The sequence below is a fragment of the Portunus trituberculatus genome, chromosome 16, assembly GCF_017591435.1.
Source record: "Portunus trituberculatus isolate SZX2019 chromosome 16, ASM1759143v1, whole genome shotgun sequence".
Classification (NCBI taxonomy): domain Eukaryota; kingdom Metazoa; phylum Arthropoda; class Malacostraca; order Decapoda; family Portunidae; genus Portunus; species Portunus trituberculatus.
Window position 1 is genome coordinate 60,181 of NC_059270.1, and position 26,974 is coordinate 87,154.

At 43.2% G+C, this 26,974-nt stretch overlaps 1 protein-coding gene across 1 annotated transcript in view; it reads left to right on the top strand.

The window, feature by feature from the left end:
• The window catches only part of LOC123504609 (beta-alanine transporter-like), a gene marked incomplete at its 3' end in the record, with an annotated part of 46,103 nt that overhangs the window by 6,881 nt on the left and 12,248 nt on the right, over positions 1–26,974 (top strand). The window contains 2 exon segments of the mRNA XM_045255277.1: positions 4,498–4,595; positions 7,932–8,097. Of these exon segments, the coding sequence (XP_045111212.1) occupies positions 4,498–4,595; positions 7,932–8,097 (264 nt within the window).

A 26,974-nucleotide genomic window follows, 5' to 3' on the forward strand; every position in this document is an offset into this window, starting at 1 on the left:
CTGTAAGCACACTTGAAGAGTGCATGGGAAGCGCTGTTCAGCTTCCGCCCATTAGTGAGTGGCGCAGGCAATTTTATTTATAGTGGTACCATATTTAGGGCCCATATCACCGCCCAAGCTCATCTTGAGTGTAACCACCTAGAACCTGGGTATCATGGTGATATGTAGGTAACTTTAAACCACTCGACAAATGGCAAAGTGTTTTAAGGCTGTACGTGGTGGGATTCGAACCTACGTGTAGACGTATGCCCGATTCCACGCTCACCACCTTATCCACTATGCCACCGCCTCCCATGTCTCTAACTGTAAAAATTGCCACACCCTTTACTAATCTCTCCCGTAAACCAACACAATTTGCTTGGACAAAACAGTGCCAGACGGCTTTTGCCAAAGCACCTGTACTTCCCAGAGACCAAAATAACCTACCTTTCATAGTTACAACTAATACTAGTAACACCGGCGTCCTAAGTTGAACTCAAACTGACGGCAATGTTAAGCCTCTTTGCTATTTCTAAAAAAAATAATAAATTCCACTGAAAGTCGTTACTCAGGCTCAGATAAAGAAGCCCTCCCTGTAATCCTAACTTGTCATTTCCATCACTACTTATTGGGCACAAAATTTTTTATCCTAACTGATCGTCAACCCCTCACCAGTGATTTTAAAAGAAAAACCAACTCAGCCCAAGTGAACCGCTGGATACTGGAAATGAGAGGATACCATTATGAAGTACAATATACCAAAGGAAAACGTTATGTATCAGATCAACTTTCCAGGCCAGTTAGAATAGTTAGATGTAATCACGTTGTTAGGTCTCACCCGAGAAGAAGGAAAATAGAGGAAAATAATCGAATATTTAGAAATTGGCTCCATTCCAACTAAGAAATACAATAAAACCATACTACAACAATTCACTGTAATAGAATCTTGTACTATGGTAAAGGAACAGCTAATGGGTGGTCAGAGAATGAGCGTGAGAGAGGGTGAATGTGGGTCAGGTGTGCCGGGAGGGCGCTTGGGTCACGACCTCGTGATTGGCCAGCACCGTGACGTCAAATGGATGATTTAAAATGATTGGATCCGGCATGGCTTGAGGAATGGTGAGATGACAATGGAATGTGGGTGTGTATGAAACATTCGCGAAGCGTGGGACACTCAGGCTTAATATATAGAAATGAAATACATGATGAAGATATATACTATACACAAAGACACACAATATATATATGATACAAGCTTAATATATAGAAATGAGATACATGATGAAGATATACACGATACACAATATATATGTGATACAGAGATTTAAAGGACCAGATGGTTTACAACAACCTTTTCAAGAATTACCTTCAGTAGGGAAGCCCTTAGAGAGAATAGGAATTGAGTTAACTGAAAAGATCAATGGAGTTCAAGGGAACAGATATGTATTTACCATTGTACATTATTTTAGTAGGATTGTAAAATTCTATCATTTAAAATCAAAACACACATGGAATCATAGGGGCACTAGAGCAGTATGTGACAGATTTTGGGACTCCACAAGGCATCGTCATGGACAAGAAGAAGAGTTAACTTCCCAAGCCTTAAAGGACTTACGCCAACTACACCTCATCACCTTGTATTACACGACACCTTACCACTCCCAAGGGAATGCCATCACCGAGCGACTGCATCACACCCTCAAGTCTATCTTGGCTGCCTTATGCCAAGGTCATTCTCTGCAGTGGCCACGATTGATGCAAATGTGCCAGGCCACTATGAACACAGCAGTCCACACCAGTACCTCCCAATAACCCTACTTTGTATTCTTCTCACAACCTGCTCCACGCATGGTGGGTACCAAATTACCTACTGTAGACGGTGAGGAGAGTGATCTCGACATTTCCCGCCGTGTTATTTGGGAGACTCATGAGAAAATGACCCAAATGTAATGGAGTGTCGCAAACAGAAAATGCAAAGAACAAAGGGTGGATCTGGGCGCGTTAGTATGGATAAAACGAGAGACACTGAGTGTAAAAAACTGTGTTAAATGGAATGGACCATATAAAGTGTTAGAAGTGTTAAAAAATGGTAGAGGTTATGTGCTAAAAGATTCCTTCACGATTTCATCTTCTCTGCTGCAAATGGAAGCAGAGGTGAAACCCTTCTATGGAAAGAAGCAATAACTCCTAGAACCCCAAGACACTGTTTTGCACGCAGATTTAGAAACCGAAGTGTTAACTCCTAGGGTACGTAGATCGCCGCGACGGTACATCGAAGAATGTTAGGATGAGAAGTAAAGGTATGGTGAATCGTAGATTGTAAGGTATGCAGTAACTCTTCATTAAGGTACCTCTTCTTGGCAGAGATAGAAATAATGGAACTAGGCCCAGAGATGAAGTAGGTAAGGGTAAAAAGGTTGTTGTTACCAATTTATTTCACTTACTAATTCACAGTCAACACGGCCACACTGCAGTTGCTCTACTTCAGGACGTGGCAAGCTCTCGTAAATTTCACTTTGGGATACCTGTCAAGGGAAAGGTAGAATAAATGGGGGAGATGAATGTGTTGCGCGAAAACAAGAAAACTATGGTGCCAAATCTTCTCATAGAGAGTACCAGAGCTTAAGGTTAAGTCTCAAACTGATGGTGGATCAAGAGTTTGGCTGGAGTGGAAGGCTTCCTTCCTTAGATATTTTCAAAATTATGGCGTTATGTCTACAAGAGACATTGTGGAGTGATGGCTAAACAAGGCCATTATATCAAATCTGTAATGAAATAAGTGAAAAGAGAAGTAAATTTCCAAGGCCCGAGTAAATTTGCAATCCTGTCCGTGGATGTAGGAGTATTTTGAAGGTTATTGCTGCCAGGGTCAGGAACCACTTCCCTGTGTGGAAGATGTTAGTTGAGGTTGAGTGAAAAATTCTTTTAGGGGAGGAAAATCTCGTGTAGTGCTAGAGATATTAATATTAAGTCATGAATTATTAAGATTATGCATTTAACTACAACGCACACGTGGATAACAGACACCGAAGGCTTACCATCTGACAGGCATAGACCGTATTGAGACTGTTTGTCAAAGAGAGAGAGAGAGAGAGAGAGAGAGAGAGAGAGAGAGAGAGAGAGAGAGAGTCAGTAGCAAGCCGTGAATTAAAAATACTAATTTCTATTGCTGCGTAATCAGAGGTCTAACACGAATTTTTCACTCCAGTCAACAGGAGAACTGTGCTGATCGGAAAAATGTCTTTCATTAATGTAATATTAATCAAATATAACATTAATCAAATTAATGTAATGTCAAACAAATCACTTTTAATTACGTCCGTGCCAGTCATATTGTGACGACTGGCAATAATTTTGAACCTGTGAGAGAAATGTATGCATTATGTTCCTACAGTGATATCTAGTTTTTCATCCGAGCAGGATAGTTGCGTGCGTTGCTTCTGTAAAATTAACGTAACTTTTACATGAAACATAGTGCTTATACACATATACTCGTATTACTTAATCACTTATACAGTAACATCTCGTTCTTCACCCGAGCAGATAGTGACGAATACACTCTCTTTTTGCTCGACATCCATGTGTGTGGTTTTGTTAGGCTAATGTTTAGTGGAAATAGGAGAAGAGTGATGATATTGTGTTGGCGGTGGTGTTGAAAGAGAATAGTGGAGGGGGCGGTGTCACCACTCGGTACACTTCTCTCCATAAACATTGCATTGTGGTCCCAAAGACTAGTTAGGGAGTCTTTTTGTGGGACTACGAAATGATGAGTCGCGCCTGTCGCCGCTTAAGTGACGTATAGTGTGGCTGTGTGAAGTAGTGGATTATACTGTTATTATTTATTTATTATTTTCTTCGTAGTGAGTGATATACCCTCTTCCGGTGAACTTGGCTGTAAGTTGAAAATGACGTGATTGTGGGGAGAAACTTTCTCTTGATATTGTTCAATCAGTTTGTTTATTTTTTTTTCTAATTAAATTTAGTGAAAGTATTGTGAATCTGAATTCTTTTAACAACCATTTGAAATTAAACTAGTGCCTTTAAGGCTCAGCTACCGCTGCCATTTGGAAAATAAAAACCAAAATTGAAAATCTTCATAATCTTTTTCTTATATTTCCCCCGCATCACACTTAGTTCACAATCTCTCAGGATTCTTGAATTTTTTCTTTCCTTGTGCTCTGTGTCATGGTGATGCTCCTCTTCCTCCCATGGGTCAATGCTGGACTTTGCAGGTACCTTGCAGACGAAGGTTTTCAAGCAAAAAAATAACTGGCTGTTTTCTGGTGACGGGATGTCTCCAATTCACATTTGATCAGACAATGGTGCAATCTCTTCCGGCTTGACTCAATAACCAAGAGTCTGCCCTTAAAACTTGCTTTGTGGGCAATGTGCTAGGTTGCGCTGTCAAGACTAATATCACATTCACTGTATGTTATTGTTTACATTATGTAGGCATGTTTAGTTTGGTGTTTTTCTCTCTATTTCATGATTTTAAACATATTCTCTCATTTACCTTAGATCCAACGTGTCCGGCAAGTTTTCCAGCTGTTCCATGTACGAGATAGATTGGAAAATTGGCGCAAATACAAGTTACTCAGTCACTGGTGACGTACGAGGTATAGCATGAGATGCATATACATTCATGAGAATATATTCATCAAGGAGGAGGTAGTAGACACCTACCGAAACGATAATTTACTCACAGCGAGGTCTAATAACACTAGTTCAGGGGGTGCTGTAAACCTTCCATTAAATCTAATTGTGATCTCGCTGAACGTTTCCCTTTGTGTCTCACAACACAAGGGGGCAGTCACAGCCTGCCCTCTAAAGACAACTCTTCTACTTCACTCAAAACTACATGCACTTACCACACTTATACTCTTCATTTAAAAATCAAATTTAAAAAACCCAGTCTCGGAGTCCCCTTCTGGGAAGGGAACCAAAAATGTCCTCAGGTCGGACTGCTCTTTTGACGACCACAAATATCTTGACACCTCCCTCAATTTTTTTTTTTTAACATTAACTTCTGCAATCTGTGGAACATCAACTCTACTCTACTAAATCTCATTTTTTTCCCTCACCGAAACGCAGCTGTTTGAGGCAATTGACAGTATTCCCCTCTCTGTTCCCACCTACTTTCTCTTTCCTCATTTTGGTTCCAAAGCCGGATGTTGCTTCTACGTATGCAACAACTTAACTTGCTCTCAAGCCCACGCTCTTGAATCTTCTAAGTTTTCCACTGTCTGGGTTAGACTCAATAGTCACTCTCTAATTAAATTTATCTGTGTTTTCTATCTCCCCCCTAACTCCTCTGACTATGATAAATTCTTTGGTTGTTTAACTTGTAAAGTGGAACACATTCTGTCCCTCCACCCTTTCGCAGAGATCTCCATCATTGAAGATTTCAACGTTCACCACCAGCTTTGGTTTTCCTCTCCCTTAACTGACGATCCTGGTGATCTAACCTTCAACTCTGCTATCCTCCATGACCTAGAGCAACTGGTGCAACACCCTACTCGTATTCCTGACCGTCTTGGAGACACGCCCAACATTCTTGATCTCTTTCTCACCTCTAATCCTTCAGCTTATGCTGTCACCCTATCATCTCCGTTGGGCTCCTTCGAAAACAATCCCATTTCTTTATCTTGTCCTATTTGTCCAATCCCTCCTCAGGATTCCCCAAAGCGGAGGTGCCTCTGGCAGTTGGGGGGACCTGAGGAGGTATTAAGCTGATTTTCCCTGGAATGATTACTGTTTCCGTGTCAGAGACCCATCTCTGTGCTGAACGCATAACAAAGGTGATAGTTTCTGGCATGGAGGCGTACATTCCTCACTCTGAACGTAAACCTTCTAAACCTTGTTTTAACACAGCCTGTTCTCGTGCTGTATATGATAGACAGGTTACCCACAAAAGGTACTTGAGCCTTCCATCTCCTGAATCTCATGCACTTTATATTTCTGTCCGGAATCATGGTGCCAAGTCTGTTCTTCAACTTACCAAACACTCCTTCATAAATAGAAAATGTAAAAATCTTTCAAACTCAAACTCCCTCGAGACTTCTGGCATCAAACCAAAAACATCTCCAATAACTTCACCTCTTCATCTTTCCCTCCTTTATTTCATCCTGATGGCACCACTGTTATCTCTTCTGTCTCTAAAGCTGAACTCTTTGCTCAAACCTTTGCTAAAAACTCCACCTTCGATGAATCTGGGCTTTCTCCTCCCTCTCCTCCTCCCTCTGACTATTTCATGTCTTCAATCAAAATTCTTCCTAATGATGTTTTCCATGCCCTCGCTGGCCTAAACCCTCAGAAAGGTTATGAACCTTAAAAACTATGCTTCTGTGTTTGCACCTTGTCAGGCCAAACTTTCAACTTTGTCTATCAACTTTTACCTTTCCTTCCTCCTGGAAGTTTACTTACACTCAGTCTTTTCCTGAAAAGGGTGTCCTTTCTATGCCTTTAATCTCTTGCTTGTCAATTTTTTTTAATCTATCCTAAATAGGAAGTTTCTTAAACATTTCACTTACTTCACAATCTTGTATCTGATCTCCAGTATGGCTTGCTTCAAGATTGCTCTACTGATGATCTGCTGGCTTTCCTTACTGAATCTTTGTCATCCTCTTTTAAAGATTTTTGTGAAACTTTTGCTGTCCCATTAGACATATCAAAATCTTCTGACAAAGACTGGCATAAAACTTTTATTTCCAAACTGCCCTTCTACAGCTTCTCTCCTCTCTCAAACTTTATCTCGAGTATCCTTTCCGACCGTTTTATTACTGCTTTGGTAGACAGCCACTGTTCTTTTCCTAAATCTATTGACAGTGATGGTATTCAGGTTTCTGTCCTGTCACCCACTCTCTTTCTATTGTTTATTAATGATGTTCTTAACCAAACTTCTTGCCCTATAGACTCCTTCGTTGATGATACCACCAACATCTTTCCGCGTACTTTTAGAGACGTCCAACCTTTCAGGAAGGCAACAGACCACGCAGGGACGCCACAGAACGCCTGACTTCTGATCTTTCTAAGATTTCCGATTGGGACAGAGAAAATCTAGTAGTTTTCAATGCCTCAAAAGCTCACTTCCTCTAACTTTCAACTCGATATAGCCTTCCAGACAACTATACCCTCTTCTTCAATGACATGAACTGTCTCCCTCTTCCACATTGAATATCCTCGGTCTGCCCTTTACTCATAATCTTAAATGGAAACATCACATCTCATCTCTTCCTAAAACTGCTTTTATGAAGTTAGTCGTTCTGGGGCGTCTCCGCCAGTTGTTCTCGCCTCTCTAACTGCTTACTATGTACAAGGGTCTTATGGAGTACTCTTCGCTTGTTGGCAGGGGGGTTCCCCTCACACAGTTTTATTAGTTAGGGTGGAATCAAAAGCTTTACGTTTCATCAACTCCCCTCGTCTGACTGACTGGCTTCAGCCTCGTTTTTACAGGCAAAATCTTACATATCTTTCAGTCTTTTAACGCTATTCCCTTGCTACTGATCTTAACTGCATGTTTCCTCCCCTGCACCCTCGCTGCATAAGGTTTTCTTCTTCCTCTCATCCCTTGTCTGTCCAACTCTCTAACGCAAAAGTTAACCAGTACTCTCAATCATTGATACCTTTCATTGGTAAACTCTGGAACTCCCTGCCTGCTTCTGTATTTCCGTCTTCCTACGGCTTGACTTCTTTTAAGAGCGAGGTGTCAAGACATTTGCTCCCTACGTTTAGCTAACCCTTCTTATCATTTAGAGATCCCGCATCAAGTGGGCTTTTTTTTTTTTTTTAGCATTGTGTTGCCCTTGGATGGTTTTCTCTCCTACATAAAAGAAAAAAATCATAAGAATCAATCCATAAGCAGTTTTCATTTTTAATTTGGTTCATGGGCAAAAAAGAAAAAAATTAAGTTCGTTAAATCCTCTGAGAGAAAGAGCAGTCTGATTTTGTTTCAGAGTGCACTGTCGGCTGGGAATTTGACACGACGCAGTTTACATCAACGGTGGCTTCATCCCTTGGGTGGGTGTGTGACCGTGGCCACTACTCCCACCACACACTATCTGTCTCCATGGCGGGGAACGCTGTCGGCACGTTTCTTTTCCCGCTACTTGCCGACAAATAGTGAGTTCTTTACACACTCAGCCATTTCTCTCTCTCTCTCTCTCTCTCTCTCTCTCTCTCTCTCTCTCTCTCTCTCATGAACCTCTTCAGTACACGTTTTCATATTTATTCTACTTATTGTTTGGTGATTTTACAGAGGTTCAGAAGCTTACGTGAGGGATTTAAATAGTGAGACTGTGGCCATTAAACTTCGACCTCCATAGACCCTTCCTAATGTCAATAATATCGTCTAACCACAGCCAAAACTCATGGTAAATTTTTTTTTCCAGTACTGAAGGGGCTTAATACACAGTATACCTTTTATATAGAGATTTAAGATTCTATTAGTTAAAGAAAGTATTTTGGGTACCTTTCTCTCTCTCTCTCTCTCTCTCTCTCTCTCTCTCTCTCATCAATACATAATATACCTTTATATAGATTTGGGCTTTTATTGATTAAAAGATCATTTTGGTACTTTCTATTTAAAACCCACCCATCTGTCTGATTTATACTATTTTTAATAAGCATTATACTTATAAAACTTATATTCCTTACATATCATATATATCATCATCACTAATATTTCACTTATAAAGTCGAACCTTTACTATGTATACTTGTCTTACTGTCACGCACTGACACGAATTTCTTACCTCCACACTATGGAACACTACGGTTGTCTGGGCACTTGTCTGAGGCCAGAATTTCATTCCACCAATGCATGCAAGAACTTTTGTTTGAATTGTCTTCTATGGTGGGTGAAATACAAAACTAAAATAATCGAGGCAGTGGATACCGTAGAGACGGCTCTTGTGCGTATCCCAGCGCGGCGTAGAGGCAGATGGGATAACCGCTGACCCTACACCCAGCAGAGAGTGGTAAAGCCCGCCACATATCTGCAGTCTTGTATGTTGTACTATTTTTTATACATGAAGGGATACTGACCAAAGGCAAAAAAGAAAAAAAAAATACCCACTAAATAGTCATTTCCCCTAAGATCAAAAGAGCTATGCAAAAGCCAGGGACAAATGCCTTAAAACCTCCCTCTTAAAACAAGCCAAATTGTAGAAAGATGGAAATACAGAATCATGTAGGGAGTTCCAGAGTTTACCAGTGAACAGTATGAATGATAAAGAGTACTGGTTAACTCTTGCGTTAGAGAATTAGACATAATAGGGATGAAAGGAAGAAGAAAGCCTTATGCAGCGAGGCCGCAGGAGGAGGGAAGGCATGCAGTTAGCAAGATCAGTAGTACATTTAGCATAAAAATATCGATAAAAGATAAAAAAAAAAGAGATGCAACATTTCAGCGGTGAGAAAGAGGCTGAAGACAGTTAGTCAGAGGAGAGTTGATAAGAGGAAAAGCCTTTGATTCCACCCTATTAAGTAAAACTGTATGACTGAACCCCCCCCCACACACACATGCGAAGCGTAGGGTACTCCATACAAGGACGAATAAGGCCCTTGTATAGAGTTAGCAGTATAGGAAGGGCGAGAAAAACTGGCGGAGACGCCTCAGAACGCCTAACTTCAGAGAAGCTGTTTTAGAAAGAGATGAGATGTCAAATTTCCAGTTAAGATTATGAGTAAAGGAAAGAACGTGGATAGTTAATGTAGAAGAAGAGGACACCTGAGTGTCACTGAAGAAGAGGGAATAGTCAAGTCGATAGATGGAGGAATTGTGTTTTTCAACCAATGAACACTAAGTTTTCTCTGTCCCAATCAGAAATCTTAGAGAGATCAGACGTCAGGCATTCTGTGGCGTCCCTGGGTGAGTTGTTGACTTCCAGAATAGTTAGTCGTCTCTGAAAAGGCGTGGATAAGTGTAGGGAGGTATCATCATCGTAGGAGTGGATAGGAAAAGAAGTTTGGCTAAGAAGATCATTAATGAATAACAGCAAGAGAGTGGGTGATAGGACAAAACCCTGAGGAACACTACTGTTAATAGGTTCAGGAAAATAACAGTGGCAGTCTCCGACGGCTGTAATGCAACAGTCAAAAAGGGAACTTGAGATAAAGTTGCAGAGAGGATATAGAAACCGTAGAAGGGCAGTGCCAGATTCTATCAAAAGGTTTTGATATGTCTAACGCAACAATAAAATTTTCACCGATATATCTGATGACGATGACCAAGACTCAGTAAGGAAAGCCAGAAGATCACTAGTAGAGCCATACTGGCAATCAGAGAGAAAATTATGAAGTAACAGATGCTTAAGAATCTTCCTCTTGAGGAAAGATTGGAAAAAACTTTAAACAAGCAAAAAATTAAAGCTATAGGAGGGTAGTTTGAGGCATTGGAACGGTCACCTTCTTTAGGAACAAGTTAAATGTAGGAAAATTCCAGTATGAAGGAAAGGTAGAAGTCGATAGACATAGTTGAAAGAGTTTGGCAAGGCAAGATGTAAGCATGGAAGCAAAGTTTTTCACAACACTTGTAGAGACCACATCAACCTCATAAGCCCTCCGAGGGATTAGGCCAGAGAAGGATTTTTTTTTTATGTAAGAAAGGGCCAGCAAAGGAAAAAAAAAAGATAAAAAAAAGACCACTTGAGTGCTGCTTTTCTACAAGGAAAAAAAGCGTCAGCCAAAATTAGGGAGCAAATGCTTCGATACCTTCCTCTTAAAAGAATACAAGTCGTAGGAAGTCGGAAATACAGAAGTAAGAAGGGAGTTCCAGAGTTTACCAGTGAACAGTATGAATGATTAAGAGTACTGGTTAGAGAGTTGGACAAAATAAGGATGAGAGGAAGTAGAAAACCTTATGCAGCGAGGCCGCAGGAAGATGGAAGGCATGCATTTAGCAAGATCAGTACAACAGTTAACATAAGAATAGCGATAAAAGATAGAAAGAGATGCAGCATTTCGGCGGTGAGAAAGAGGCTGAACACGGTTAGTCAGAGGACGGTAGTCAGAGGACGGGAGCTGATGAGACAAAAGCTTTTGATTCCACCCTATCTGGTAAAACTGTGTGACTGGAATCACCCCAAACATGCGAAGAGTACTCCATACAGGGGCAGATAAGGCCCTTGTACAGAGTTAGCAGATGAAGGGACGAGAAAAACAGTCGGAGACGCCTCAGAACACCTAACTTCATAGAAGCTGTTTTAGCAAGAGATGAGATGTGAAGGAGACAGTTGAGTGTCATTGAAAAGGAAGGGATAGTTGTCTGGAAGATTGTGTCGAGTTAGTAGATGGAGGAATTGAGTTTTTGAGGCATTGAAAAGACTAGATTCTTCTCTGCCCCAATCGGAAATCTTAGAAAGGTCAGAAGTCAGGCGTTCTGTGGCGTCCCTGAGTGATCTGTTGACTTCCTGAAGGGTTGCTCGTCTCTGAAAGGACGTGGAAAGATGTAGGGTGCTATCATCAGCGTAGGAGTGGATAGGGCAAGAAGTCTGTTGAAAAAAAAGTCGTTAGTGAATAATAGAAAGTAAGTGGGTGACAGGACAAAACCCTGTGGAACACCACTATTAATAGATTTACAAAAAAAAAAACTGTAGCCGTCTACCACAGCAGCAATAAAACGGTCAAAAAGCAAACTTGAGATAAAGTTGTAGATAGAAGGAGAGAAACTGTAGGAGGGCAGTTTTGAAATCAAAACTTTATGCCAGACTCTATTAAAAGCTTTTGATATGTCTAACGCGACAGCAAAATTTCCACCAAAACCTCTAAAAGAGAATGACCAAGACTCAGTAAGGAAAGCCAGATCACCAGTAGAGCGACCTTGACGGAAGCCATACTGGCGATCAGACAGAAGATTGTGAAGTGACAGATGTTTGAGAATCTTCCAATTCAGGATAGTTTCAAATACTTAAGATAAGCTAGAGATTAAAGCTATAGGAAGGTAATTTGAGAGATTACAACGGTCACACTTTTTAGGAACAGGCTGAATGTAGACAAACTTCCAGCAAGAAGGAAAGGTAGAAGTCGATAGACAAAATTGAGAGAGTTTAGCCAGGCAAGGTGAAAGCACGGAAGCACGGTTTTTGAGAACAATAGGAGGGACTCCATCAAGGCCATAAGCCTTCCGAGGGTATAGGCCAGCGAGGACATGGAAAACATCATTACAAAGAATTGTAACTGTAGACATAAAATATTCAGAGGGAGAAGGAGAAGGAGGGACAAGCACAGAATCAATCATCCAAACTGAGCAAAGGTTTGAGTGAAGAGTTCAGGTTTAGATATTGGATGAAATAAAAAAGGGAAAGAAGTGAAGTTATTGGAGATGTTTTTGGCGAGATGCCAGAAGTCTCGAGGGGTATTTGTGTTTGAAAGATTTTGATATTTTCTATTTATGAATGAGTTGAAGAACAGACTTGGCATAATTCCGGAGAAAAATTGAGATTCAGATGGAAGGCTCAAGTACCTCTTGTGGGCACCCTCTTTATCATGTATAGTACGAGAACAGGCTGTGTTACACCAACGTTTAGAAGGTTTAGGTTGAGAAAAAGAATGAGGAATGTACGCCTCTATGCCATACACTATCACCTCTGTTACGCGTTCAGCACAAAGAGATTTGTCTCTGACACAGAAACAGTAATCATTCCAGGGAAAATCAGTAGAATGCCTCCTCAGGTCCCCCTAACTGGCAGAGGCGGCAAAACGCTAAAGGCACCTTCGCTTTGGGGATCCTGAGGAGAGATTGGAAAAATTGGACAAGATACAGAAATGAGACTGTGATCGGAGGAGCCCAACGGAGATGAAAGGGTGACAGCATAATCAGAAGAGATCTAGAATGTAAGAATGTTGGGCGTGTCCGCAAGACGGTCTGGAATACGAGTAAGGTGTTACACCAGTTCCTCTAGGTCATGGACGATAGCAGAGTTGAAGGCTGCTTACCCATAATCGGTAGTGAAGGGAGAGGAAAGCCAAAGGTGGTGGTGAATATTGAAATCTTCTACAATGTAAATCTTTGAGAAAGAGTAGAGGGACAGAATGTGCTCCACTTGAAAGTTATATAGTCGAAGAAATTACTATTGTCAGAAGAGTTAGGGTATACAGCACAGATGAATTTAGATAGAGTGACTGTTGAGTCGAAGGCAGATGGTAGAAAACTCGGAAGATTCAAGAGCGTGGACACGACAGCAAGTCAAATCATTGCGTACATAGACGGAACATCCAGCTTTGGAACAAAAACGAGTATAGAGAAAGTAGGAGGGAACAGAGAAAGAGTTAATGTCAGTTGCCTCAGACAGCTGTATTTAGGTGAGGAAAAGAAGATGAGGTTTAGTAGAGGAGAGGTAGTTTTCCACAGGTTGAAAATTAAATGCAAGACCGCTAATGTTACAGAAGTTAATGTAGAAAAGTTGAGGGAGGTGTCAATGCATTTGATCATTACTAGAGAGAAGTCAGACCTGGGAACTCTTCTGGTCCCCTCCGCAGAAGGGGACTCCGAGGCTGGGTGTGGAGTCACCTTTTTTTTATTTTTTTTATTCGTTTTTCAAGTGAAGGGTGTATGTGTGGTAAGTGCATGTAGTTTTGTGTAAAGAAAGAGACATATCTTTAGAGGGCAAGCTGTGACTGCGCCCCTTGAGTTGTGAGCCACAAAGGGGGACGTTCAGCGAAATCACAACTAGCTTCAATGGAAAGTTCACAACAACGCTTGAAATGGTCCTATTAGACCTAACTGGAAGTAAATGATCTTTTCGGTATGTGTATGCTACCTCCTCTTATATATTGGAAAACATCATTACGAAGAACTTTAATTGTAGATATAAAATAGACAAAAGGAAGAGGAGAGGGAGGGATAAGTCCTGAATCATCCAAGGTGGAGTTGTTAGCATAGGTTCGAGGAGAGTTCAGCCTTAGAGACAGATATGACGGCAGTTGTCCTATCAGGATGAAATAAAGGAAGGAAAGATGAAGTAGGAAAACTATTAGAGATGTTTTTGGCCAGATACTTGATGTCTCAAGAGGAGTCAAAGATTGATATATTCTGATATATATATATATATATATATATATATATATATATATATATATATATATATATATATATATATATATATATATATATATAATCAATCAATCATGAGGAGCATACGCCATGCAGGCTCTTCCCATGCCAACTTTATAGCAAGTTTTCTTTCCGACTGTTCTATTACTGCTGTGGTAGATGGCCACTGTTCTTCTCCTAAGTCTATTAACAATGGTGTTCCTCAGGGTTCTGTCCTGTCACCCACTTTCTTTCTATTATTCATTAATGACCTTCTTAACCAAACTTCTTGCCTATCCACTCCTACGCTGATGATAGCATCCTACATCTTTCCACGTCCTTTCAGAGACGACCAAACCTTCAGGAAGACAACTCAATTCCTCCATCTATCAACTCGACACAACCTTCCAGACAACTATCTATCCCCTCTTCTTCAATGAGACTCAACTATATCCCTCTTCTACAATGAATATCCTCGGTCTGTCCTTTACTCATAATCTTAACTGGTAACTTCACATCTCATCTCTTGCTAAAACAGCTTTTATGAAGTTAGGTGTTATGAGGCGTCTCCGCCAGTTTTTCTCGCCCCACCAACTGCTTACTCTGTATAAGGGCCGTATTCGCCCGTGTATGGAGTGCTCTTCGCTTGTTTGGGTGGGTTCTAATCACTCAGTTTTTGCTAGATAGGGTGGAATCAAAAGCTTATCGTCTCATCAACTCCCCTTTTCTGACTATCTGTCTTCAGGTTGTTTTTTTTTTTTACCGCCGAAATGTTGCATCTCTTTCTATCTCTTATAGCTATTTTCATGGTAACTGTTTTACTGATCTTTCTAACTGCATGCCTCCCCTCCTCCGTCGGCCTCGCTGCACAAGGCTTTCTTCTTCCTCTCATTCTCATTCTGTCGAACTCTCTAAAGAAAGAGTTAACCAGTACTCTCAATCATTCATCCCTTTCACTGGTAAACTCTGGAACTCCCTCCCTGCATGTGTATTTCCGAATTCCTACGAGTTGTCTTCTTTTAAGAGGGAGGCATCGAGGCATTTGCGCCCCAATTTTGGCTGATGCTTTTCCACTTTTTAGAGAGCCAGCACTCAAGAGGGCTTTTTTTTTTATCTTTTCTCTTTTTTGCCCTTGGCCGGTCCTCTTCCCTACGTGAAAAAGAAAAAAAATGCCAAGTAACTCCCAGCAGGAGGCATCGACTTGAGGCAGCCATGAGTTTTGTGGAGGTCCCCTTGGCCTCCATGCTGAGAGTCAACCCGATATTCAGTATTGGCTTCCAGATAGCGTGCCACATGCCCGTATAGTCGCAGTTGTCGTTAACGGACTATGCTGGTAATCAGCCTCGAATCAGTCTCACGGAGCAATCGCTGATTTGTCACAAAGTCATACCAGCGGTACCCCATGATACTGCAAAGGCATCTAGTACCAAAGACATCAATTCGCCTTTTCAGATAGGTGTTCAGTGTCCATGTCTCACAACCGTAGAGTAAGACAGGAATCACCGACGACTTAAAGATCCGAATCTTTGTACGAGTAACGCCAAATACTCGTGTTGAGCGAGTCCATAACGCCGTGAGCCAGGCCAATCCATCGTACAACTTCCTGGCTCAACCCACAGTCGTTATGCACTACACTACCAAGGTATGTGAAACTTTCTGAGATTTCAAAGTCCTCGCCACATACTTACACATCCAGTAAGCCTCCAAACATCTGAACCTTGGTCTTTGGCCAGGAAACCTAGAGTCCCAGGGGCTTCGCCTCCTCATACAGTTCCTCTAGAGCCACTACCAGAACTTACAGTGACTCAGCAAAGATTGAATCATCAGCAAAAACAAGATCTGTGATCTCAGTATTGCCGACAGATACTCTACAATGACTTTGGTCTACAACTCTGCCTAGTAGCCAGTCCATGCAAATGTTGAAAAGTGATGGAGCAAGCACGCATCCCTTCCTCACTCCCGTATTCACAGGGAAAAAGGTGGACACGCCTCCAAAATTTACAGCACCCACGGAAACGGATTAGAGGCTAGTTAATAGACCAATAATCCATGCAGGAATCCCGCGGAGACGCAGAAGATACCAGAGTGTCTCTCGATGCACTGAGCCAAATGCCTTCGTGGGATTGACATAGGCTGCAAGCATCCAGGAGGAGATAGTAGACACCTACCGAAACAATAACTTACTCCCAGTGAGATCTAATAGCACTAGTTCGGGGGTGCTGTGAACCTTCCATTAAACCTAGTTGTGATCTCTCTGAATGTTTCCCTTTGTGTCTCACAACTCAAGGGGTTAGTCACAGCCTACCCTTTAAAGACAGCTCTCCTTCTTCACACAAAACTACATGCACTTACCACACATACACCCTTCACTCGAAATCAAAATTTAAAAGAAAAATGGGACCCGAAATAAACAACGCCTCGGAGTCCTTCTCTGGGAGGGACCAAAAATGTCCCCAGGTCGGACACCTCTCCTGTTAAAGACCACAAATGCCTTGACACTTCCCTCAACTTTTTCTACATTAACTTCTGCAACATTCGCGATCTTAGATCTAATTTTCAATCTGTGTAACACCACCTCTCCTCTACTAAACCTCATCTTCTTTTCCTCACCGAAACACAGCTGTCTGAGGCAACTGACAGTAGCCACTTCTCTGTTCTCTCCTACTTTCTCTATCCTCATTTTCATTCCAAAGCTGGATGTTGCGTCTATGTACGCAACAACTTAACTTGCTCTCGTGCCCACGCTCTTGAGTCTTCCGAATTTTCCCCCATCTAGCTACGACTTAACACTCACTCTCAAACTAAATTCATCTGTGCTGTTTATCTCTCCCCTAACTGTTCTGACTATAGTAAATTCTTCGACTACTTAACTTCTAAAGTGGAGCACAATTTGTCCCTCTACCCTTTCGCTGAAATTTCCATTCTTGGAGATTTCAAAGTTCACCACCAGCTTTGTCTTTCCTCTCCCTTCACTGACCACCCTGGTGAACTGGCCTTCAACAGTGCTATCCTCCATGACCTAGAGTAACTGGTACAACACCCTACTCGTATTCCTGACCGTCTTGGAGACACGCCCAACATTCTTGATCTCTTCCTCACCTCTAACCCATCTGCTTATGCTGACACCCTTTCATCTCCGTTGGGCTCTTCCGATCACAATCTCATTTCTGTATCTTGTCCTATTTCTCCAATCCCTCCGCAGGATCTCCCAAAGCGAAGGTGCCTCTGGCGTTTTGCCTCTGCCAGTTGGGGGGACCTGAGGAGGTATTATGCTGATTTTCCTGGAATGATTATTGCTTCCGTGTCAGAGACCCATCTCTTTGTGCTGAACGCATAACAGAGGTGTTAGTGTCTGGCATGGAGGCGTACATTCCTCATTCTTTTCTCAACCTAAACCTTCTAAACCTTGGTTTAACTCAGCCTGTTCTCGTGCTATACATGATAGAGAGGTTGCCCACAAAAGGTACTTGAGCCTTCCATCTCCTGAATCTCATGCACTTTATATCTCTGCCGGAATCATGCCAAGTCTGTTCTTCAACTTGCCAAACACTCTTTCATAAATAGAAAATGTCAAAATCTTTCAAACTCAAACTCTCCTCGTGACTTCTGGCATCTAGCCAAAACATCTCAAATAACTTCACTTCTTCATCTTTCCTCCTTTATTTCATCCTGATGGCACCACTGCCATCTCTTCTGTCTCTAAAGCTGAACTCTTTTCTCAAACCTTTGCTCACAACTCCACCTTGGACGATTCTGGGCTTGTCCTCCTCTCCTCCTCCCTCTGACTATTTCATGTCTACAATCAAAATTCTTCGTAATGATGTTTTCCATGCCCTTGCTGGCCTAAACCCTCGGAAGGCTTATGGACCTGATGGGGTCCCTCCTATTGTTCTCAAAAACTGTGCTTCTGTGCTTGCACCTTGCCTGGCCAAACTCTTCCAACTTTGTCTATCGACTTCTACCTTTCCTTCCTGCTGGAAGTTCGCCTACATTCAGCCTGTTCCTAAAAAGGGTGACCGTTCTAACCCCTCAAACTACCGTCCTATAGCTTTAATCTCTTGTTTGTCTAAAATTCTTGAATCTATCCTGAATAGGAAGATTCTCAAACATCTGTCACTTCACAATCTTCTGTCTGATTGCCAGTATGGCTTCCGTCAAGGTCGCTCTACTGGTGATCTTCTGGTTTTCCTTACTGAGTCTTGGTCATCGTCTTTTAGAGATTTCGGTGAAACTTTTGCTGTAACGTTAGACATATCAAAAGCTATTGATAGAGTCTGGTATAAAGCTTTGATTTCAAAACTGCCCTCCTACGGCTTCTATCCTTCTGTCTGCAACATTATCTCAAGTTTCCTTTCCGACCGCTCTATTGCTGCTGTGGTAGACGGCTACTGTTCTCCTAAATCTATTAATAGTGGTGTTCCTCAGGGTTCTGTCCTGTCATCCACTTTCTTTCTATTATTCATTAATGACCTTCTTAACCAAACTTCTTGCCCTATCCACTCCTACGCTGATGATACCACCCTACATCTTTCCACGTTCTTTCAGAGACGTCCAACCCTTCAGGAAGTCAACAGATCACGCGGGGACACCACGGAACGCCTGACTTTCGATCTTTCTATGATTTCCGATTGGGGCAGTGAAAATTTAGTAGTTTTCAATGCCTCCATCTATCAACTCGACACAACCTTCCAGACAACTATCCCCTCTTCTTCAATGACACTCAACTGTCTCCCTTTTCAACAATGAATATCCTCGGTCTGTCCTTTGCTCATAAAATTAACTGGAAACTTCACATCTCATCTCTTGCTAAAACAGCTTCTATGAAGTTAGGTGTTCTGAGGCGTCTCCGACAGTTTTTCTCGCCCTCAACTGCTTACTCTGTATAAGGGCCTTATCCGTCCCTGTATGGAGTACTCTTCGCATGTTTGGGGGTTCCAGTCACACAGCTTTGCTTGATAGGGTGGAATCGAAAGCTCTTCGTCTCATCAACTCCTCTCCTCTCACTAACTGTCTTCAGTCTCTTTCTCACCGCCGAAATGTTGAATCCCTTTCTATCTTTTATCGCTATGTTCATGGTAACTGTTCTAGTGATCTTGCTAACTGCATTCCTCCCCTTCTCTTGCGGCCTCGCTGCACAAGCCTTTCTTCTTCTTCTCATCCCTATTCTGTCCAACTCTCTAATGCAAGAGTTAATCAGTATTCTCAATCATTCATCCTTTTCACTGCTAAACTCTGGAACTCCCTCCCTGCATCTGTATTTCTGAATTCCTACAACTTGTCTTCTTTTAAGAGGGAGGTATCGAGACCCTTGCTCCCCTAATTCTGGCTGACGGTTTTGGCACTTTTTGCACTTTTTAGAGAGGCAGCACTCAAGTGGGCCTTTTTTAACTTTCTTTTTTTGCCCTTGGCTGGCCCTCTTCCCTACGTAAAAAAAAAAAAAAAAAATCTCCTGTTGAAACTCACGTCAGCGTTCCACCACTAAGCGAAGCGCTAGGATCCAGTAATTTGTTGAATTACCGTGCGTGAACCCAGACTGTTCAGGTCTATGGTGTTTGAGTTGGTGACTGCGGATATGCATCAACAGCAAATGGGCAAGCACCTTGCCTGGTACGCTGAGAAGTGTTATACCGCTGTAGTTGTTGCATTCCTGATGGTCCCCTTTCCCCTTCCAGACAGGGATGACCAATCCCTTTTTCCAGTCAGGCGAAATGGAACCTGAATGCCATACAGCAGTCAAGACAGCATACAAACCACGCATCATGGCCTTAACCCCCGCTATGAGCAGCTCCACACTGATGTTACAGATGCCAGCTGCCTTTCCACAACTTAACTTTGCCACAGCGTCTTTCACATCATCATTGGAGGGTGCAGTTTCGTGATGGGTGGATCAGCATCAGCATCCAGCAGTCTGGAGCTATCCGCTTGGAAGATCCACTGTGAACAGCTAGAACATTCTAGGAAAAACTGAGCACCAAGTAAATGACACCTCCATTATTGAGCAAAAAGTAGATCAACTTTAACAAATGTTAGCCCTTCAAACCAAACATTTCAGAATCTTGATAAACAATTGGTAACTTCCTCCTCACCCCACCACTACCAAACTACGAGATGTCCCAGTGTTAGAACTTAATCAGTTACAAGGACTTAATGCTACCATCTAACTCCATATTTTCTATGAATTAATAGAGCAATATAGTGATAATAATTCAAGAAGAGTTCAGATTGCAAAAGGGAGAGTCAGTGCTGAGCTAGCAGCCCTCATTCTTAACTACCAAACACTGCATAACTGTAACAGTTTGGAAAAGCTCATACAATTAGCAAAAAGTCATTTTTCATCAGAAGTGAATATTGACAGAGCGTGGCAAGAAAAAGATAGTGGAGAGTATGATATGGCAGAGTAATTTCAGACGTTTGCTAACAACTTTATTTGTCAATATGCAATTCTGGAAACACGGTTCGCGGGTGAAAAGCTCCCAAATCGTGATAAAACTATTAAAAGGAAATTGTGGCAAGGCTTGACTCAAGAAGCTAAGAGGAAACTACATCGATTCCTTGATGAATATTAACCCATTAGTAAATCTATTGACAGGGTAGAACATGAGCGACAATTGCTCAAGGTTACTCATGCCCCGTCAGTTAGTACACTCAAGTCAGAAAGAAAAACGCCTCCTCTCAAGAAAGAACAAAACCCTGTAAGTCACCCTACTAGTCCAAATATTCTGTCTCAAACAAATGCTATATCCAGGGAATCCGCAGAAGTAAATGAACTCAAGAGACAGATTGATGACTTAACCAAACAAGTAGAAAATTACAAACACCATCTAACAGACCACCACCTAGGCAGTATTGTTCACACCGCAGATTACATACGCATTCATTGAGAGAATGCTGGAGAAAGCCCACCCAAGGCTCATGTTTTTTATTGTAGATGATATTGAGTGCTGGCGTGGAAACAAAAACTGCCTAGGAAAGCCAAGTCAAAGAACATGACTAACCCGGAACACACATCTCCTACCATCAACATAGCTGTCAACCATAAGACCATGAGAGCAGTTGTAGATACAGGAAGTGGGTACTCACTGATCAAAGAAGCGGCTGTAAATAAACTTGGAAGTGAGCTAGACAAGAGATGTGCAGTACCAAATTTACAGAGAGTTACAGGACCCTCTCTGGGAGTTCTTGGATGGATGGATGGATGGATTTTGATTTTTGGCGCCGCAACAAGAATGGCGCCGCTACAAAAAAAGAAATGAAACCAACGTATATATAAAAAAAAAATAATTAAAATTAATAAAAAACAATACAATAAAAAGGTAAAAAAACTAAAAATACTATAAAACTAAAACTAAATAAAACTTAAAACTTAAAATACATAGCAGTTAAAAACAATACTGTAGCTAAAAACTAAAAAAGATAATAAAACTAAATAAAATATTGAAATACATATAATAAAATTCAAAGCTTTGGGAGAAGGCCAGCTTCTCCCAAAAACTTAAAAACGTCATGGCCTGGGCCAGACACTCTGGTCCAAGGACCTTTGAGATATAATAGACACCGCTATCTCTACCGCGACAGCGGTAGAGGTAGCGGTGTCGTAACTCGATCAAACTAGGGCACTCTACCAACAGGTGCCGCACGGTGAGCGGCACCAAGCAGTCATCACAGTAAGGTTGAGGGTCCCTGGTCAGGAGGTACCTTTGTGTAAGGTACGTGTGACCTATACGAAGTCGCGCCAATAAAGTCTGTGCACGGCGATCCCGGACATGGGAGTATGTCCAATGAGGGGTAGTGGAAGGAGTGATCTCTCCCATTTTCGAGGTTGCGATCCCCGTTAGCCATCTCCTCTGCCAAATTGCTGCAACCGCCACACGAATTACATGAAATACATCTCGAAACGGAACAGGGAAGGAGATGGAGCGCGACTTGCTGCCTCTTTAGCGAGGCGGTCTGCGTGTTCATTCCCTGGAACACCAACGTGACCAGGGACCCAACAGAACCCAACACGATATCCTCGTTTGGTAAGAAGATATAGCCACTCCAGGGCTGATAAAACCAAAGGGTTAAGGGAGACAGTGCAAGAGAGAGCAGTAAGAGCACTGCGACAGTCACTAAAAATTGTAAAAGACGAAACAGGGAGAGTAAAATTATCTGTAAAGCTAGGACTATGGCAGACAGCTCCGCAGTAAAAACGGACGCCACTGAAGGAAGGCTGCCACACCGATAAAAAGAGGGGAAAACCACACTAAACCCAACGCCTGCGTCGGATTTGGAACCATCAGTAAAAACGGGATATCATCAGAATGGATAAAAAGTGTTCTAAAAACCGTGTGTGGGACAGAGCTGGCAGAAAATCCTTCTTGCCATCCATGGCAGGAGGGCATAATGAGATAACAGGAAGCTGCCAATAACCAACTCGTGGGAGCCGGAAAGAGTACACAGGAGTGGGGTCGATAGATAATCTGCCATGAGATTTGCACTCGAAGGCCAAAAGGTTTAGGAGACTCGGTCGAGTGACATATGCCTGCGAGCACGAGTCCCGCAATATTGACAGACAAGGGACGGAATCAGGAAGACGGTGGGTGCGAAACCAACACCGGAGCATCGAAGACTGGCGCCGGAGGTCGAGCGGCCAGAAACCAGCATCCACTAGTAGGCTAGGTATTGGAGATGTCCGAAATGCACCCGTAGCCAAGCGGACCCCAGCATGATGCACGGAGTCAAGCGTGCGTAGCCGTGCATCCGTTGCAGAAGAGTAGATCTCACAACCGTATTCCAGCTTAGGAAGGATAAGTGTACGGTGAAGCAGCAGCAAAGTGTCCCTGTCCGCACCCCAAGAGGTGTGACTTAAAACCCGAAGAAGGGATGCCTGCCAACAAGACACCTTAAGAGAACGGAAATGGGGAACCCAAGTAAGACGGTTGTCAAACAATAGGCCAAGATATCGAGTGGCCTCCACACATGAGAGGCGTCTATTGGCTAAATATAAATTGGGATCTGGATGGACGCCACGATTACAGAAAAAATGCATGGACACGGTCTTTGAGGTGGAGAATCGAAAACCATTTATGTTGGCCCAACTGGATACCCACCCTATTGATTGCCAGTTGGAGCTTGCGCTCAATCTTTGACATCCTAATAGCACCAAAAGAAATACATAAATCATCTACATATAAGGAACTGTGAATGCCATCTGGTAGAGTATCTATAACACCATTTATGGCGACTGCGAATAATGTAACACTAAGAATACTTCCTGTGGGACACCATCATTTAAAGCAGTAGCCTCGGAGAGAACACTCCCAACTCGAACCCGTAAAAGACGTCTGGATAAAAACTGCTGGATAAAAATAGGAAGGTGGCCACGAAGGCCAAAATTAAACAAAGACTGTAAAATGCCATGACACCAAGCTGTGTCGTAGGCCTTCTCCAGGTCAAAAATACAGTTACTTGGTGGTGGTGATTAGCAAAGGCCTCACAAATAGAAGACTCTAGGGATAAAAGAGCATCAGTAGTAGACCTCATCTTTCGGAAGCCATACTGTACCGATGACAAGTACTTCCCTCTCCAAGTACCACATGAGTCTTACATTTACCATCTTTTCTAACACTTTACAAATACAGGATGTCAAAGATATAGGACGGTAGTTCGTAGCCTGGAGATTATCTTTCCCAGGCTTCGGAAACGGGAGAACCACTGCCACAGCCCATGAAGATGGAAAGTCACCGTTATGCCAAATCATATTATAAAGATTTAATAAAAAGTTAAAAGCACGCACTGTCAGACATGTGACGCAAAAAGGCATAAGGAATGTCGTCTGGACCAGGAGAAGAGTCATGACACTGGGACAAAGCAGTCCGCAACTCGGAGGCAGAGAAAGGGACATTATAGGACTCCCCTCCAGTGGAAGAAAAATTTATGCCGAGAGATTCCATTCTCTGGCGGTAACGTGCGCCTGGGGCTGCAGGATCCTTCCGGGAAACACTGGCAAAGTGCTCCGCGACAGTCTTAGGATCTGCCACCGTTCGCCCAACAGACAACAAAACTGGTGGGGGAGGAGCAGAATACTTTCCAGCAATTCGGCGGACTTTGTTAAAGACATCCGTAAAAAAGGAGCGGGCGTTAATGGAAGAGACATAAGCTTTCCAAGAGGCTCTTTGTGCCTCTTTCAAAACACGGCGGGCCCGAGCTCGGCAGCGTCGAAAAGAGTCCAGACACTGCGGGTCCCCACGATGTCGCCGGAGACGAGAGAAAGCTGCCCGTTTCTGTTTCACAGCGTTAGTGCACGCTGCGTTCCACCAAGGAACGGGACGCTTAGTAAAGCGACCGGACGTCCTAGGCATTGTCTGAAGCGCTACTGAATGAAAAAATCGGTAAAATAATCAACAGCCTCAGCACAAGTAGAAAAGTCAGCCAGCGGACGGATAAAAGAGCTAAGGTCTGTGAATCGAGGCCAATCTGCCTTGTCTAAAACCCAGCGTGGGGCCGGGACTGTGGCTCAGAGTTCACAGATTGTAATAAAATCGGAAAGTGGTCACTACCGTGTAAATCCGGTAGGACCCGCCAATTAAAATCAAGGAAAGAATTAGATGTACACAGAGAAAGATCGATAGCTGTAAAAGTCCCAGTAGGACTGTGGAAATGTGTAACATCCCAGAATTTAAAACCTCCAATCCCTCATCCTCAATAAAAGAACCGATTAAAACCCCACGAGGATTACTAGCACCTTCATCCCACAATGGGTGACGGCCGTTAAAATCTCCCAACAAGAGGAAAGGCGGAGTCAGCTGACGCACCAGGCCGTCAAGCTCACCCCTGGAGACAGGAAGCCGAGGAGGAGATATAAACTGCAAATGGTGTAGGATCGTCCCATAAAGACCTTAACAGCAACCACCTGAAGGGAGAGTTGAGTTGCAAGGGACAACAGGTATGTCTTGACGGACTAGGATAGCTGTGCCACCGTGGTGGCCCTGGTCAGGAAAGGAGTGCTAAAAAGGCACGATAGCCAGGAGGACTAGAATAAGTACTATCACCTAGCATAGTCTCTTGTAGAGCTACACAGGCTGGAGAGAACTCCGACAGTAAAGCTCGGAGTTCCCCCCACGAGGCGCGAAGGCCTCTACAGTTCCACTGTAGAAGCTTGAAGATGACTATTTAGGTGCAGTGGACGGGCGAGCCTTTTGAAGGGCTGCCCGTGACTCACCTGACTAGAAATAATCAACGACGAGAAGACACCGGGAGTTGAGATGTGCCGGGTCGTTGGACCGCAGCCTTTCGGCCTACCGGTGAGTGATGCGAACCATCATCACTCCTACCGGTCATCGGAGGACGAGGGTCAGGCTGGACTGCACTTTTTGATACAGCGGGTCCACGAGGGACGGCTGTGACAATATCATCGGACGTCTCCATGCTAAGACCGTCCTCATCACAAGAAGCCCGATCTGAGACGGAGGGCGTCACAGAAGGCTGGACAGAAACTACTGGAGCTACCATTGCAGAGCGGTCCCTGGAGGACTCACGATCATGTACACCGGGAGAAACCTTAGATTGTTTAGGCTGAGCTAAATCTATCGACTCCGCAGAGCCGCGGTGCCGTTTGGTCAGGCCCTTCAAAGGCTTAGGTGATACAGGACATGGTAAATGGACATCCACTACATGGGTGACTTTGGTCAAGTCCGTATTATTCTCGTCACTTCTTACAGATGACTCAACTGAGTCGTCAGACAAAAGGGCAAACCTATTAGCCAGATGAACAGGACCACCCGCCCCAACAGAGCGAGAGGTAGCAGAAGGAGTTGTCTTTGGACCGGCAGACTCAGCTGAAGAGCGTGCAGCCAATGAAGCATAGGATGTCGCACCAGTACCGGCCTTCTGGCGGTACAGGAGTTCACGGCGGGCGCTACCGAGGCTGATGAACTGAGTGTTAGCAAGCTGAAGAATGTCCTGCTCCAGGCGATACCTAGGGCATTACCTGGAACGTACCTGGTGAGCATCACGGCAATAGAAACAATAAGCTGCAGCATTGCAATGCTCCTCAGAATGTGAGCCTAGTGCTGAGCAATTACCGCATCGAGAAGCTTCCTTGCAGGAGCTTTTGCCATGGCCGTAGCCGTAGCACGAGAAACATTGAAGAATAAAACGCCTCACCCTAAGATTAATAGGTCCGATATTAACACGGTCAGGGAGGGTGGAACCAAAAAAGGTGAAAAGGACCATGTTGGAAGAGTTCCTCATCTTAGTCACCTTTTGGACTGAGCTAGGACACATTGCTAGTATTTCCTCATCAGGAAATTCGTAAAGATCCAGACTGTACGCACAAACCTTTACTGTAATTAAAGGTGGGATGTGCCTTAATAGTCTCAAACATGCTGTCAGAAGGACATGGTAGATGTTGCAACATCATTGCCTGCGTAATATCTTCCACTCGAACTAGCACCCCCTTACCATATTTCTTGAGGTTTCCCTCAGGAATCGTGCCGATCTCTTTGGACAGTTACCGGGAGGCATTTCTGTAGTACGCCACAAACCAACGTACCATACGCCTTGAGAAGTGAGTGCAAGGCATGGTAGGAAAATGATGGATTAACATTTACCATCAAAAGGGAGTCACATGCAGCAGAAATGCGTCCCTCAGGAGAACTCCTAGAAAAGGAGACTGCTGTGGGAGGCCCTTGTGGAGGAGAATCCTCCTTCTCACTCAGACCTGAAGATGACGTCTCGCGGGCCAGGTCAGCCACCTCACGAGAACCTGAATTTTTTTTGTGTTTTACCATATGTATAAAGTTACACAAAAAAATAGCTCCATGGGCAAGGGAAACCACCTACTGGTACTACAATGGGAGCGAGCGCTGGCTGCCGTGGACGGGGTACCTCGTCCTCGTTTAAAAAAAAAGGTCCCACATGATATAAAAGTTTGTCCACGACGGCCTGGACACCCAACCATCCAGCACAGGACGGCCCCTATTGGGC